This window comes from Coptis chinensis, chromosome 9, assembly GCF_015680905.1.
Source record: "Coptis chinensis isolate HL-2020 chromosome 9, ASM1568090v1, whole genome shotgun sequence".
Lineage (NCBI taxonomy): Eukaryota > Viridiplantae > Streptophyta > Magnoliopsida > Ranunculales > Ranunculaceae > Coptis > Coptis chinensis.
The window spans coordinates 20,196,856-20,210,354 of record NC_141464.1 but is presented as its reverse complement, the minus strand read 5'-3'; the positions used below and the strand labels follow the sequence as shown (position 1 = coordinate 20,210,354).

The 13,499-nt window shown below is 36.3% G+C and overlaps 1 protein-coding gene across 1 annotated transcript; it reads left to right on the top strand.

Annotated features, from left to right (window-relative positions):
- Positions 1-8,139: 8,139 nt before the first annotated feature.
- On the top strand, positions 8,140-11,741 carry LOC147475146 (uncharacterized). The gene is given in 4 exon segments (XM_086585290.1): positions 8,140-8,400; positions 8,444-10,374; positions 10,456-10,657; positions 11,019-11,741. Coding segments are annotated over 4 exon segments (3,117 nt in total).
- The last annotated feature ends 1,758 nt before the right edge of the window (positions 11,742-13,499 follow it).

The window sequence follows — 13,499 nt, the reverse complement described above, 5'->3', positions numbered from 1 at the left end:
AAAAGAAATATCAAAGGTAGAATTTCCCCCAAATCAAATCAAAAGGGAATAGAAAAGCTGAAAAAAGCCAATTATGGAAAACCATGTTAGAAGTAGGAAAGAAAATAAGGATTTCTCTAGTATAAATATCTCGAAGACCTTATTCTCTCATATTTATCATTCTTGAATTTTCCATTCCAATTTCTTCTACATGACCACCTAAGCCCCATAAAACCTAATAAAGACCTCTAGCTCAATTAGGAGTAGGGTGGTGTGATAATAAGTAGTATATGTGAATTCTCGACCTCGGCTCCTCTGATTGTCATTGAGTATGTGAGGAAATGTGTGCCCACTACACACTGGAGATAGCAAAACTTGAGTGGAAAAATAAGAGAGAAATTGTGTTTCGACACATACCTGTAAGAACCTACTTAAGGACGCTATCTAAAGGATCCAGAAACGGCCCTGCTCGTACATTTCATTACAAAGATCACTGCATGCATGCTCATATGTAGATGTTTTGATTATTGTATGTATATTAACTTGAATTTCAAAAAAATTAATTCTTGTTTCCCCCACTAGTGAGATGTCTAGATATCTGAGATTAATTAAGGAAACATGCCTTTGTTACTGAGTCGTTGTAGTATAAATGAAGTTTGTGAGTATCTTCTCTGGAAAACTCTCACGAGGCTATAACTCGTCCACTAGGGAATTCCTAGTGATTCAAGGACTTGTTGCATACGGTCAATGCAACCGCACTCTGCGAAATGAGACTTAGCTTAGGACAACACATTTTTGGCCACTTATCATTTTAATGTCTCTTCTTTGCTTGAGGACAAGCAAAGTGCTGTTTTGGGGTGGTGTGATAAGCACCCAAAACTATAATATTAAACCCCGAGAGACATAGCATTTTGGTCGATTATGTGTTTAATAATCATGTAATAATTATATTTTCATACTTTTGCAGGTTTCCGCAGTTAACATGAATATAATGATAAAACATGCATCAAAGTACGGGAATACTGGAATATCTAAAGTCTTCCCACTCAACTGAGTGAAGCCCAACAAAGCCTGACTAGAGCTGAAGTTTCCAAAGGAACAAAACCAGTGCAGAACGGGTCCACATATAAAGAAGCAGCAAACTCCGAAGCTCACATCTTATAAATCTGGATGCCGACGTTGGCTAGTGAACTGCCAGAGCGACCAGGGCGACAAACTCTATGCAAAGACAGAAAGTTGTAAAAAAGCCAAAATCGGCGCCGCCACTAGACACACCACGTGGACCCACTCTGCATGCCTAAAAGGCATGACGAGTCAGCATAGGCAGGTGGCAAGTGATGGTCACAATTTGGTGCCACCTTGCAATAGGAGAAGACACGTACCAATTCAAAGCAGGTAGTTTGAATTGAATTTGGCTGAAGACAAAACATTAATAAGGAAAAGATAAAAAGCAAATTCAACCAGGTAAAGCCAAAACTTTGTATTTCAAAGTTTTGAATGTCTCAATTAACAAAAAGACCAAACTAATTTAAAGGCTTCACAAGGGTCTCCAGGGGGGGGGGGGTCTTCAATATTCCTCCTGCATTTTATGCTTTAGCATTTGTTCATTAGTTTGTTAAGATTAAGTTATCGTCTGTAGTTTCATTCCAGCACTTAACATTCCGTCATTTTCTCTTCCAGCAATTTCAATACTGTAAGTTATTTCTTCTTAATTAAAGTCATTTCTTTTCAAGTTTAATTCCTATCCTGCATTTACTTATTTATTGTATACAACAAGTTTAATTATTCCTCCAATGACCATGAGCTAATCCCCCCGGGAGGGTTATGCTACTCGTGTGAGAATCCGGATTGACACTTCAATATTCTAGAATCACTACTTAGGAATTAGGTATATATTATACATCCGGTCCCAAAATGATTGAGACTGTACAAATTTGGAGTGCTGATGCCTCAGAACAGTCTCGCGAGAGACCCAAAATGTCTCGCGCGCGACTCTATGGTGTCAGACAGCTCTCCAATTTGTCCAGCTGATGTAGAATAGAACTAGGAGCTGAAATGATATTACAGAGATGAAATATTAGTTCAACTCCTTATGCTAGTGCGATGCGACTCAGAGATGTGGGCATTTCGCTAGGGATCAATACTCGACGTCGTCTCGGGTTTGTCTATGAACTAAAGACGAATTAGAGCTGTAGTGATGTGGTAATATAAACTGTTAAAAAATGATTCTTGCATGAGTATGATTAATTCTCTCCCTGTTTCTCTATCTTTGTTTATTTACATCAAATTCACCGTTAGTAATTTACATTATTTACATTACCGTTTATTTAAATAAACCAACTAAAAAACCTAAAATCCTACTCACCAAAAGTTGTAATTCCAGTTGTGAACCTTGCCAAGCCCTAAGGTTTGGACGATCCCTTACTCGACCTATCCTACCAAACCCACGTGAGTAAGGTAACTTGACTAAACGGATGACTATACGGACTTTGGACTTTGGACTTTGGTCTTCGGACTTCGGATTGTGGACCTCGGACTTTAGTATAAAACCAAAAATGTCAATCAACATTTTATCATACAACAAAGCTGGAGAGGAGTTGAATACACGGGCAAAAGACGACAGCCGTTCACTGGCGCCAACGGGCAACCGCGCGGGCGTGGCGAGGGCGAGGCTGACCTCCCCTGTCAGTGTGTCTGATTTTTTGGTATCCCATTTGATTTGTGATGAACAGTTGTACTCCATGCCCGAATTTTGTAATAGAGTAGGAGAAAATAGTGGAACTTGTTTGTAATAGTTAGTGATAAAAAGAAGGTTTAGTTAGACATATCCCCCCATTAATATTTGCAATTAGTGTTACCCCGGCCCAATTGCAAGATTCAACGGGATCATAGCTCACACACAGGTTAGTTAAACAAAAATGGTTTTAGATTGGTTTATTATGATGAACATGAGTTAAACTTTGTTTAAGTTTAATACTTACCAAGGGATTAGAGTTTTAATTGCATTAGGAAGTTTAAGTGTGTTAGGCAAGTTGTGGATCATAGCTCACACACTTTGAATCAACTTTGTAATCAACACTCTAAGTCCAATTGACTCTAGTTAATATAGGTGATTAATCTAAAACTAGTTAATTAGATTAGTATAATCTTAGTTTAGTTTTAAGTTTGAGCCCTTGAAGGCAAAGTTGTATAAATTGTCAAAACCCAACTTTTAGGCTTTTTAAGTGGGCCTTTATTGTAACTTAAAACAGGGTAAATGATAATAAGGAAAACGATAGTTTTACCTATGAATAAGCGATGAAACTCAAATGTAAGTAAAACTAAAACTATTTTCGTGCTTATATATCAAAGTTTATCTACTCTCGTTATCAATGCAATATGTTTAGAGTAGATATTTCGTTCCACTCCTAGTCGTTTAGATGTAATGTTTCCTAGTTCGTGTAAGCTAACAAAGTCGTGAGAGTAATGGAATTGAATTTTAACTACGATGGTGAATCAACAATCAAGATGATATAAATCAAACTACGAAAATACTAAATTGACAATATGAGGAGGAATTAGGGGGATTTGATTCCACCTTAATTCGACTTGATAAACTAGCATAGAATACGTTGTAATCCTAATCTTTACATTTTCACGTAAAGGTTGGGTATTTCTAATCCCTAATTATTCATGGTAATCTCTACCAACTAATAACTAGCATGTGAAGCAATCGAACTCATTCTCATGGTGAACTAATTACTTTCTAGAGTAGAATAGAACATTATAACTTTATCTATGCTAACAAAAATCAAGTCATCATCAAGGCTTCTTCAAACCCCTCTAATGGAGGTTTTAGCCTTGATTCATTATACTATCATTTCTAAAACAACAACAATAAGAACAAGTCATTATTTAATTTAAACTTTATAAATATAATTGAACAATAGTCTAATGATTTGAAAGATTTAATATTGAATTTAAAACTAGGATTATGAATAACTAATTATCAATTTAAGACAAACTAAATCTATGAATGATGAAGTATTGAATTAGAAACTAAAACTTGAAATATAAACTAAGTATTTTATTCTAAAAACTCAAATCTTGTTCTAACAACTAATTTCTTGACAACTAACTAGATTAATCTATATAAAAACTAATTTGATGAAGTAAAACTAAGTATTTGGATAATTAACTAAGTAAGTTAAGAGCTAAGCCTTAGTCTCTTTATATTGAAGAGACTACATCCACAATTTCGTGCATGGGTTGAGGAGCCATGTTTTGGGCTGGAAAATCAAGCCAAAAACCTCATTACTTCAATCCACAAAGGGGTTTTCAGCTGCAAATGACTTCAATAGCCTTTTCGTCCACTTCTGCTCCTCTGATTGGGTCAAGGCTTGGACCATTAGAAATCTCTTTCCTGATCGGTCGTTTTAACATAAGGTAGGCCTAATTCCAAGGTCTAAGTCCAATGATACGGCCTTCGGAAGTTCTACTGACTTTTGTGCGCTATTTTTGCCTGCATTAACTTTGACTTTTCAGCATTGACCGGGCTTTAAAAAGATTTTTTCTCCTTAAATATTGGCCTTTAATCATAGAACTTCTTAGCAACCAACCTTTGCTCCTTTATCTCGCAAAAGGGACGCATTTCTACACATATTCGACTCCAATGCCTGGAATACATAAGAACACGATAACAGTACTAACTCTTACTTATTAATCACATAATTGGTCAAAAAGCAATATTGTTAAGGGGTTAAAACTACAGTTTTGGGCTCTTCTCAGTAAAGCTCAAAAGGTTGGGCCTGATTCTCAGATCACGAGCCAACCGACGTCGTCTTCTCCTCAAGCAACGTGTAAGCACAACTTGATAGGTAAATTTTAAACCTCTTCGAAGCCCAAGTAAGAGGATACTTGTGTGTTCAAGCATGCTTACGTGATTGTTTGAAATTTACTTTCAACATTGCAATTTATATTTGCGCATAAGGTTAAACCTGAGCCATAAAAACCATTAGGAAGTCATTACACAATGTCGGTAAATTGGATGTTGTTTGATTCTTGAATGCCCTAGACCAAAAAAATTAATTAATTAAAATCAATCAACTAGAGCCCAAAGTAGTCACTCTCGTCTAGAAAAGCACAAAAATATAACCACGAGCATTTAGGGTAATCAGTTACTAGATTCTGGTGGACCAACTACCTTCCTCACTCCCCTCCCCCAGATTCATTGTGAGTGGGATTCTTGGTAGCACACCACTTCGTGAAGTGATTGCCTACTCTTCTAAGATGTGTAGTACAACCATCCTAGTCTCGCGCCCAATTGTTCCTCTGAATAGGGCTTAGTAAAATATAGACCAAAAGCAAATATTTTCAAAAAAAAAAATGAATTTCTACCGTTTCGCATCATCATTGATTGAGCATTCATGTCTTATTAATATGTATCGCAACCATCATAGAATTACAATGCAAACACTGATTATCCATACGATTACGAACTTCAATTTTCAATTTTCAAACTTCCCTAGTACCCCATACACTCAAGATTTTTCTAATCATGCTGACAATTCATGGAGTTCCACTACAAATAGTCAACCACCATTCTAATATCTATATGGTTAGTCAGAGCATGGTTTCACCCAAAGCCCATTACCATTCACATCACCATCTATATCAAATTCATATTCCACTCCACCATCCATCACAGACCAACTCTACCAGGAAATTACCATTCAAGTTTTGATGAGATTAGGGAAATGTTTAAAAATCTGACCATAAACCTACCTTTTCTAGATGCTATAAAAAGTCTACTTAGACACACTAAGTTTCTAAAAGAGTTGTGCACTAAGAAAAGGTAAACCAACATACCCAACGAAGCCTTATTAACTTAACAATATCCCTCCTTATCTGAACATAATGGAATTATTAAGTACAAAGACCTTGGTCGTCCTACAGTACAATACACCTTGGGAGATTACTTCATAACAACTGCTTTATTAGACCTAGGGCGAGTGTTAACTTACTTCCTTTTTATTTATATAAACAACTAGGTATAACAAAACTTCAACCAACCAAAATGACTTTGCAGTTAGCCGATCATTCTATTAAGTACTCCAAGGGCATAGTTGAAAATATTCTCGTTAAAGTTCAAGACTTTTACTATCCAGCCAACTTCGTTATTCTCAACACAGAAGTTGCTCATGATTCCATTCTCATCATCTTAGGGTGTCCTTTCTTGGCAACTGCCAATGCCCAAATCAATTGTCGAGATGGCTCAATGACTCTTTCTTTTGGAAATCTTTATGTGTACACCACAACAAACAGGTTTTTTAGCAACAAAATTTTTACTGACATTTTTATTTCGTCCCTGAAATGCACCTTTTGGCACGTTTACATCGTCCCTAATAGTCTGTTGGTTTCAGCTGGGAAAATTAGTTTTTGCGACATTTTTTTCTTCGGAAATTGTGTTCTCGTGATTTTTTTAAAAATAATTTATTTTTATAGAGTTGAAACTGTGTAGTGCCGATGATAAAAACGTCGGAAATAGGTTTCTACATAGGGCGATGATTTATTTCGTCGGTACTGATATCAAAGTAGCGATATTTCAAACTATCGTGGGAATTGGTAGTTTATACCGACATTGTATACCGTCAGAAATTGTGTTTTCGTTTGCGCGCAAGTTCGGTAAAAACCAGCGCCAAATACTTTGATTTTTCACAAAAAAAAAAGAGGGAAGAAACTTTCGGGAAAAATAATTAGTGAGGAAAGAACCCTAAACTAAAGGAAACAAAAGAACAAAAGATGGAGACCTCATAGCTTCTCTCCTCACTTCCGAATTCCAATTTACTTTCCAGGTACTCCTTTCTTAAATTTTTGTGATTGTTCTTACCCCCCTTTCTCTTCCTACCTTCTGTAATTGTTGCAAGTTCAACTCTTTTGTTGTAGGCCCTTTATTTCCGGTTCGGTTTTGCCTTCTCCTTCATCCTTCATTGAGAGAAAGCAAGTCAAATTTCTGGTAAGTTATGAAGCAAAAATTATTCTTTGAACTTGTTTACCGATAAAATCGATGAAAGCTATGATTTTTCTTTTTGTTTCTACAACGTTGAAGCTGTTTTTGTTTGGAATCAAGAATTTTTAATCAAACTTGTTTGTAGAAATTAAAGAAGCAACTTTTTTCTGGTATTAGGAAGCAATATTATGAACAAATGCGTGAAAGTGCATAAATTTTGTTAGAAGATAAACATTGGTTTTATTGTACTGTACTACAAGAATTTGCTATCTACAAGGGAACCTCACGTCAAGGTTGTTTAGATTAGAACATTATTGGTGAATTTATTGTAGAGCATAGTAAGACTATTTTTTTTTTATAGGTAGCATAGTAAGACTATCCTTCTAAGCATTCATTTGAGGAATGAAATTGTAATATTCTTTTTCGTAGTGAGATCATAAGGATCATATATTTTATGATAGTTGTAAGTCTGTAAGAACAACTAACAAGCAAGCTGTTGGGATATTTTCATTCATTCCATGGGAAGTTGTTATTATACATTTATACTAACATCAGTTTGATATAAAATGTCATCCCACGTCAATTAACTTTTTGGTACAGATCTGTCTTTGTTTGTTTCTTAAACTAAAGGATTATTAATATCAATAATAATGAGTAGTTAGTTCACTAGTCCTGCACTCCTCTACCTAACAATGCTTTAATGACGCAATCATACACATCCAAGCAATTATGTCTCTCTTTTGGTATCCATAAAACCTAATAACATTCGGTCACTTATTGGACTCTGTGAATATACTTCATTTTTGCTAGCTTCAGTTCAGGTATTTTTTTTTGCTTGTTGGGCCTATGAATATTTTCTTTTTTATCATGTTATTTTTGCTTACTGGCTATTTAGAGCATATATCAATTTATTATTTCCTGAGCTAGTAGTAAATGAGTTTTTGCGTGGTTGTTTAAAGTGGTAGCTGAATATTTGGAAAGTATATAGGTTAGTTAAGCAATAAGTTGGGCTACCTTCATGGAGTTCAGATTCCATGGGAAGTGAGTAGCTGCTTTTTAGTTTCTACACAATTTGGATTTTGGGTTCACTTTCCTTGGCGGAGTACGTACTCAATTTTCTACTTAACTCATTAATTAATTTGTTTTAATACCTTTTGTGCATAGGAACAGATATGGATAAAAGTTGGATGAATATGCCGCATAGGCCTGAATACTTTCAAGGTCTTAAAGATTTTATTACGCTTACCACCAATCATTTAGACAAAAAACATAGATGCCGGTGTCCATGCAAGAAGTGCAAGAATAGGTATTACCTGCACATCGATGTAGTAAAAGATCATTTATTTGATTCGGGTATCGACAAAGATTACACTCGATGGGTGCATCATGGTGAACCTTTTCAAGTAATGAGTGATGATGATGATGATCGTTCGGTTGGACATTTTCATGGGTTGGACGACTTGCTTGCAGATGTAGCACCGATTCCTAGGGATATTTTTGGAGCCTAGAGTGCAACATTCAGAAGCATTTGATGTTCCTACTACAAGAGATGGAAATCCAGAACCATTTGCTAAACTTTTGCATGAAGCTCAAAAGCCTTTGTTTCCTGGTTGCAAGAAATATAGTACGTTGGATTTTCTCGTAAAGTTATTTCATCTGAAGATAATTAACCGTTGGAGCAATAAATCGTTTGACATGGTTCTCAAGTTATTTAAGGATGCATTACCAGATGGTGAAACACTCCCGAAGTCCCATTACGAGGCCAAGACGTTATTGCGAGGCTTAGGACTTGGTTATGTTTGTATACATGCTTGCATCAATGATTGTATGCTCTTTTGGAAGGAAGACCAAGATCTTGAAAGTTGTTCAATTTGTGGTGAACCAAGGTACAAAATTAATCAAGGGAAATGTAAAAAGATACCACAGAAAGTCTTGAGGCACTTTCCACTAAAACCAAGGCTTCAGAGATTGTTTATGTCTAGAATGACTGCTGAAGACATGAGATGGCACAAAGACAAACGAGTTCGGGAGGGCAATGTACTTAGGCATCTGGCAGATTCAAAAGTTTGGGAGGACCTTGACAAGGAACATCCGTGGTTTGCTGCTGATCCTCACAATGTTCGGCTTGGTCTTGCAAGTGATGGGTTTAACCCTTTTGGTGACATGAGCAGTACTTACAGCATGTGGCCTATAATGCTTATGCCGTATAATTTGCCGCCTTGGAAATGTATGAAAGAACCATTCCTTTTCATGTATCTACTTATACCTGGGCGCAAAGCACCTGGAAATGATATTGATGTTTACATGCAACCGTTGATAGAAGAATTATTGGACTTGTGGCAAAATGGGGTGGAGACATTTGATGCGGCGACAAATAAAATGTTTGTAATGCATGCAGCAGTATTGTGGACAATAAATGACTTTCCTGCATACGGAAATTTGTCTGGTTGGTTCACCAAAGGTAAGGTGGCTTGCCCGAATTGTAACAAGGATACATTCTCTTTGGACTGGAAGAACGGGCATAAGTAATGTTACATGAACCACGACCGATTTTTGCGGCCAAGACATCCTTTGAGAAAGCGTCTCAAGCAATTACCTGGTGGAATTAGTGGTAGCAAGTCTGAACCAAAGAAATTAAGTGGGGAAGATGTGAGGTTACAACTTCTGCATGTCGAAGAACAAACATTTGGAAAACATCCAAATAACAAGAAGAGAAAGCGTACTGAGGCTGAGTATAATTGGACAAAGAGAAGCATTTTTTTTCGTTTACCTTATTGGCGAAGCCTTAATCTGCGGCACAACCTCGATGTTATGTACATTGAAAAGAACGTTTGTGAGAGTGTTATGGAAACGTTGTTACACCTAGAAAAAACAAAGGATTCAGTGAAAGCTCGAATAGACTTGGAAGTATTGGGTATTAGACCAGAGTTACATCTGATTCCTAGGGGTAATAAGTTTGTTATACCCCCTTCTTGTTATACGTTGTCACCTGCCGAGAGAAAGAGCTTCTGCGAATGGTTGAAGACGGTAAAATTTCCGGATGGTTATGCATCAAACATTTCTCTATGTGTCAATGTTAAAGAATGCAAAGTATCTGGAATGAAGAGTCATGATTTCCATGTTCTTTTACAACGAATTCTCCCAGTTGCACTTCGTGGTTTCTTGGCTAGTGATGTATCAAGTGCATTAACCGAGTTGGATTTGTTTTTTCAAGAACTATGTTGCAAGACATTAAAACTGGAAATGCTCGAGAGATTAGAAAAGGATATTGCTGTGATACTTTGTAAGCTTGAGTTAATATTTCCGCCAGCATTCTTTGATGTCATGGTCCACTTAGCAGTGCACTTGCCATATGAGGCGATACTTGGAGGACCAGTTCAGTATCGGTGGATGTATCCAATTGAGAGGTCAATGTTTGCTAGCTATAATTTAATTTGTTTGCACTTATATATTTCTACTTGGAATTCACTTGTTTAAAGTCTAAATAGGTTTTTGAAAACTCTCAACAAATATGTTCGTAATAAAGCACACCCAGAAGGATCCATTGCTGAAGCCTACATTGACACTGAATGTCTCACATTCTGCTCAATGTATCTAGAAGGAATTGAAACACGTTTCAATCGTGAAGAGCGGAATTATGATGGTGATCGTTCTAAACAAGTCAAAGGGTTGCATGTTTTCACACAGAAGGTTCGACCATTAGGAGCTCCCTAAATTATCTACCTTAGTGCGAAGGATTTCAATAAGGCTCAATACTATGTGTTGAATAATTTAGAAGAAATATCTTCACATTTTGAGTAAGTCCCCAACTTAGTTCTTCGACATTGTATTTATTATATATGAACATATATCTAATATTTTATTTTAAATACACAGTCAACATATGGTTGAGCTTAAAAGACAAAGTCCGCATGAATTAGACGAAAGGCAAGAACGACACTTTGCTGAATGGTTTAAAAAATGCGTAAGTATTGGTTGAGTTTTTCAAGTAGTTCCTTTACTTGAGTTTGAGAATTTTGTATTTGCATTAAATTTTTTTTTATCAATATAGATGCAAGTAATGCGTAGAGAGAAATCTTCTGAAGCAAGCGACGAACTGCATTCATTAGCATGTAGGCATGATCGTCGTGTGACTCGGTATAGTGGCTGCATTGTTAACGGAGTTAGATTTCATACCAAGGACCGCGAGGCAACACTCCGAACCCAGAATAGTTGCGTGGTTGTAAATGGAGAACACCAGTCAAAAGAAATGGACTTTTATGATGTCCTAACAGATGTTTTAAAGCTAAATTACCTATTTGGAAACCGAGTTTTTCTTTTCAAGTGTGACTGGTGGGATGTTGGAAATAGGATGGGAATAAATATAGATGATAGTTTCACTAGTGTTAATGTCTCAAAGAAGTGGTATAGTGATGACTCATTTGTGTTGGGGACCCAAGCAACTCAAGTTTTCTATTTTGAAGATACCAAATTGCGTGGTACTTGGCAAGTTGTGCAAAAGGTAACTCATCGAAATGTGTATGACGTTCTAGAGAAAGATGAAGTGACTACTCCAGATAATAATGATGAGGCTTATCAACAAGAAGAGCAGCTTAGAAGGGAAGAAATCCAAAGCGAAGATGTTACACTTGTACAATTAAACAAGGAGGATGTGGAGCCTGATGAAGTTGATGAGAATGTGGTAAATCAAAATCTGATGGTTGTAGGCAATGACTTCATTGATGATGATTCTGAGGTTGAAGAAGATGATACATTACTAGACTATTACACTTAAGAAGAAGGGAATGCTTCTAGTGATAGTGATACCGACATTGATTAGAAGTTCATGTAATAACATTATAAATCATGAATGAGTATAATATCACTTCTAAGTTTTCTTCTAATATTAATTTTCTTTTAGTTATTCTTCTTTTTATTTACCATTTATGGTTTTCAATAAATAATTATCCATTTTGAATGTATATCATTGTTATTTGTCAATTTAGGGTTAGTTAGACTTACCCCCATTAATAGTTGCAATTAGTGTTACCCCCCCATTTTCAAAAATATTAGTGATACTCCCCCAATTGCAAGATCCAACGGCTACGAGATGATTTTTTTTTTTCAGATGAAGAAATCTGACCGTTGGATCTTACAAATGGGGTTAAGTCTATCTAACCCATCAATTTATTGCTTATTGATGTTATGGGATTGCATTACTGACACTTATTGAACTAATCTATATTTCTCGCCCTAACTTTTTGTTCTATTTAACATTGTGGTTTTATTATTTGTGATTAACCCTTCATGTCTCTTGTGTAGTTATGGCACCTGGTCGTCCTCGATGCCCATATGCTAGTGAGCAGCCTCAATCCAGTCAGGGTGGTTCTTGTATGGGAGATAAACTCATTATTTTAATTTGTTTTACTTTTTTATTACGTACAAATACCTAACCTTCCTTGTGACTATTTTTCTTTTTTTGTGTTCTAAATAGCTTCTGCAGCCAATCGTAAAAGGGTTAGAGGAAGGGCAAAAAATAAATATCTTACAAAACACATCAAGCGGGGTGGCGGGAAACCAAGAATAGAGATTCTTCCTGGGAAAGCGAGGCCTATAGGTGATTGGGGCCAAAAATGGATTAATGAGTTTGGCATGATAGCTAAGGATGACATGCCCCCTTTTGCCCATAAGTGGAAGGATGTGGATGATGATGCAAGAACGCTTCTTCATGAAAAAGTTTTGGTAAATGAGTAATACATATTAATTATTGCATTTCATCTCTTAGCTTTGCGAGTTTATTATATTACTACTATTTCAAGAGCTTAAATGTGGTATGTTTTTCAAATGAGTTAATTATGAGAGTGAGATTATTGCTTACTAACTAATTGGTAGATGCCTTGCATTAGTTCATTTAAATTGCGTAATTGCGTAGTTCAGCTGAGGAGGAGGGCAGCAGATGCGGAGAGCCAGCTTGAGGAGTTGCGTAATTCGACACAAGAGAGAATGAATGCCCAACAGCAGGAAATGGATGCCCGAAAGGTAAGAATCGATGAGCAACAACGCGCATTGGACTTCCTTATGTCAAAGTTCCAGAATGCTCCTTAATTATGGTACGAACAACTTTTGCTCCCTTTATCATTTGAAATTAGTTTTCCTGCTGCCATGATTTTGAATAACTCTCCATGTTTCCTCGTTGTTTTATTGGATTTTTCTTTCATGCCTTCAATTGTTTAGGTTAGTTGGTTCTGCCATGCGTTAGTAGATTGTACATAACTTTCTGCTCATTCCTTTGTTTTACAAACCGGTTGTTGTTCCTGAAAATAGACTTCTCAAGCTTTCCATAGGCATTGGAATCTTGGTGGAGTGTTCAGATTCTAGGTTAAGTACTCAGTTTTTACAGTCGGGATTTTGAGGAGTAATATGTACAAACCACAAAGAACCAAATTTGGTGATATTAATGTAATAAATTTATTTGACTCATGGAGAAAAAAAGAGATATTCTTCTATGCTTGTGACGTATCATAGTTGAGAGAGATACAAACTTAGGCAGAGC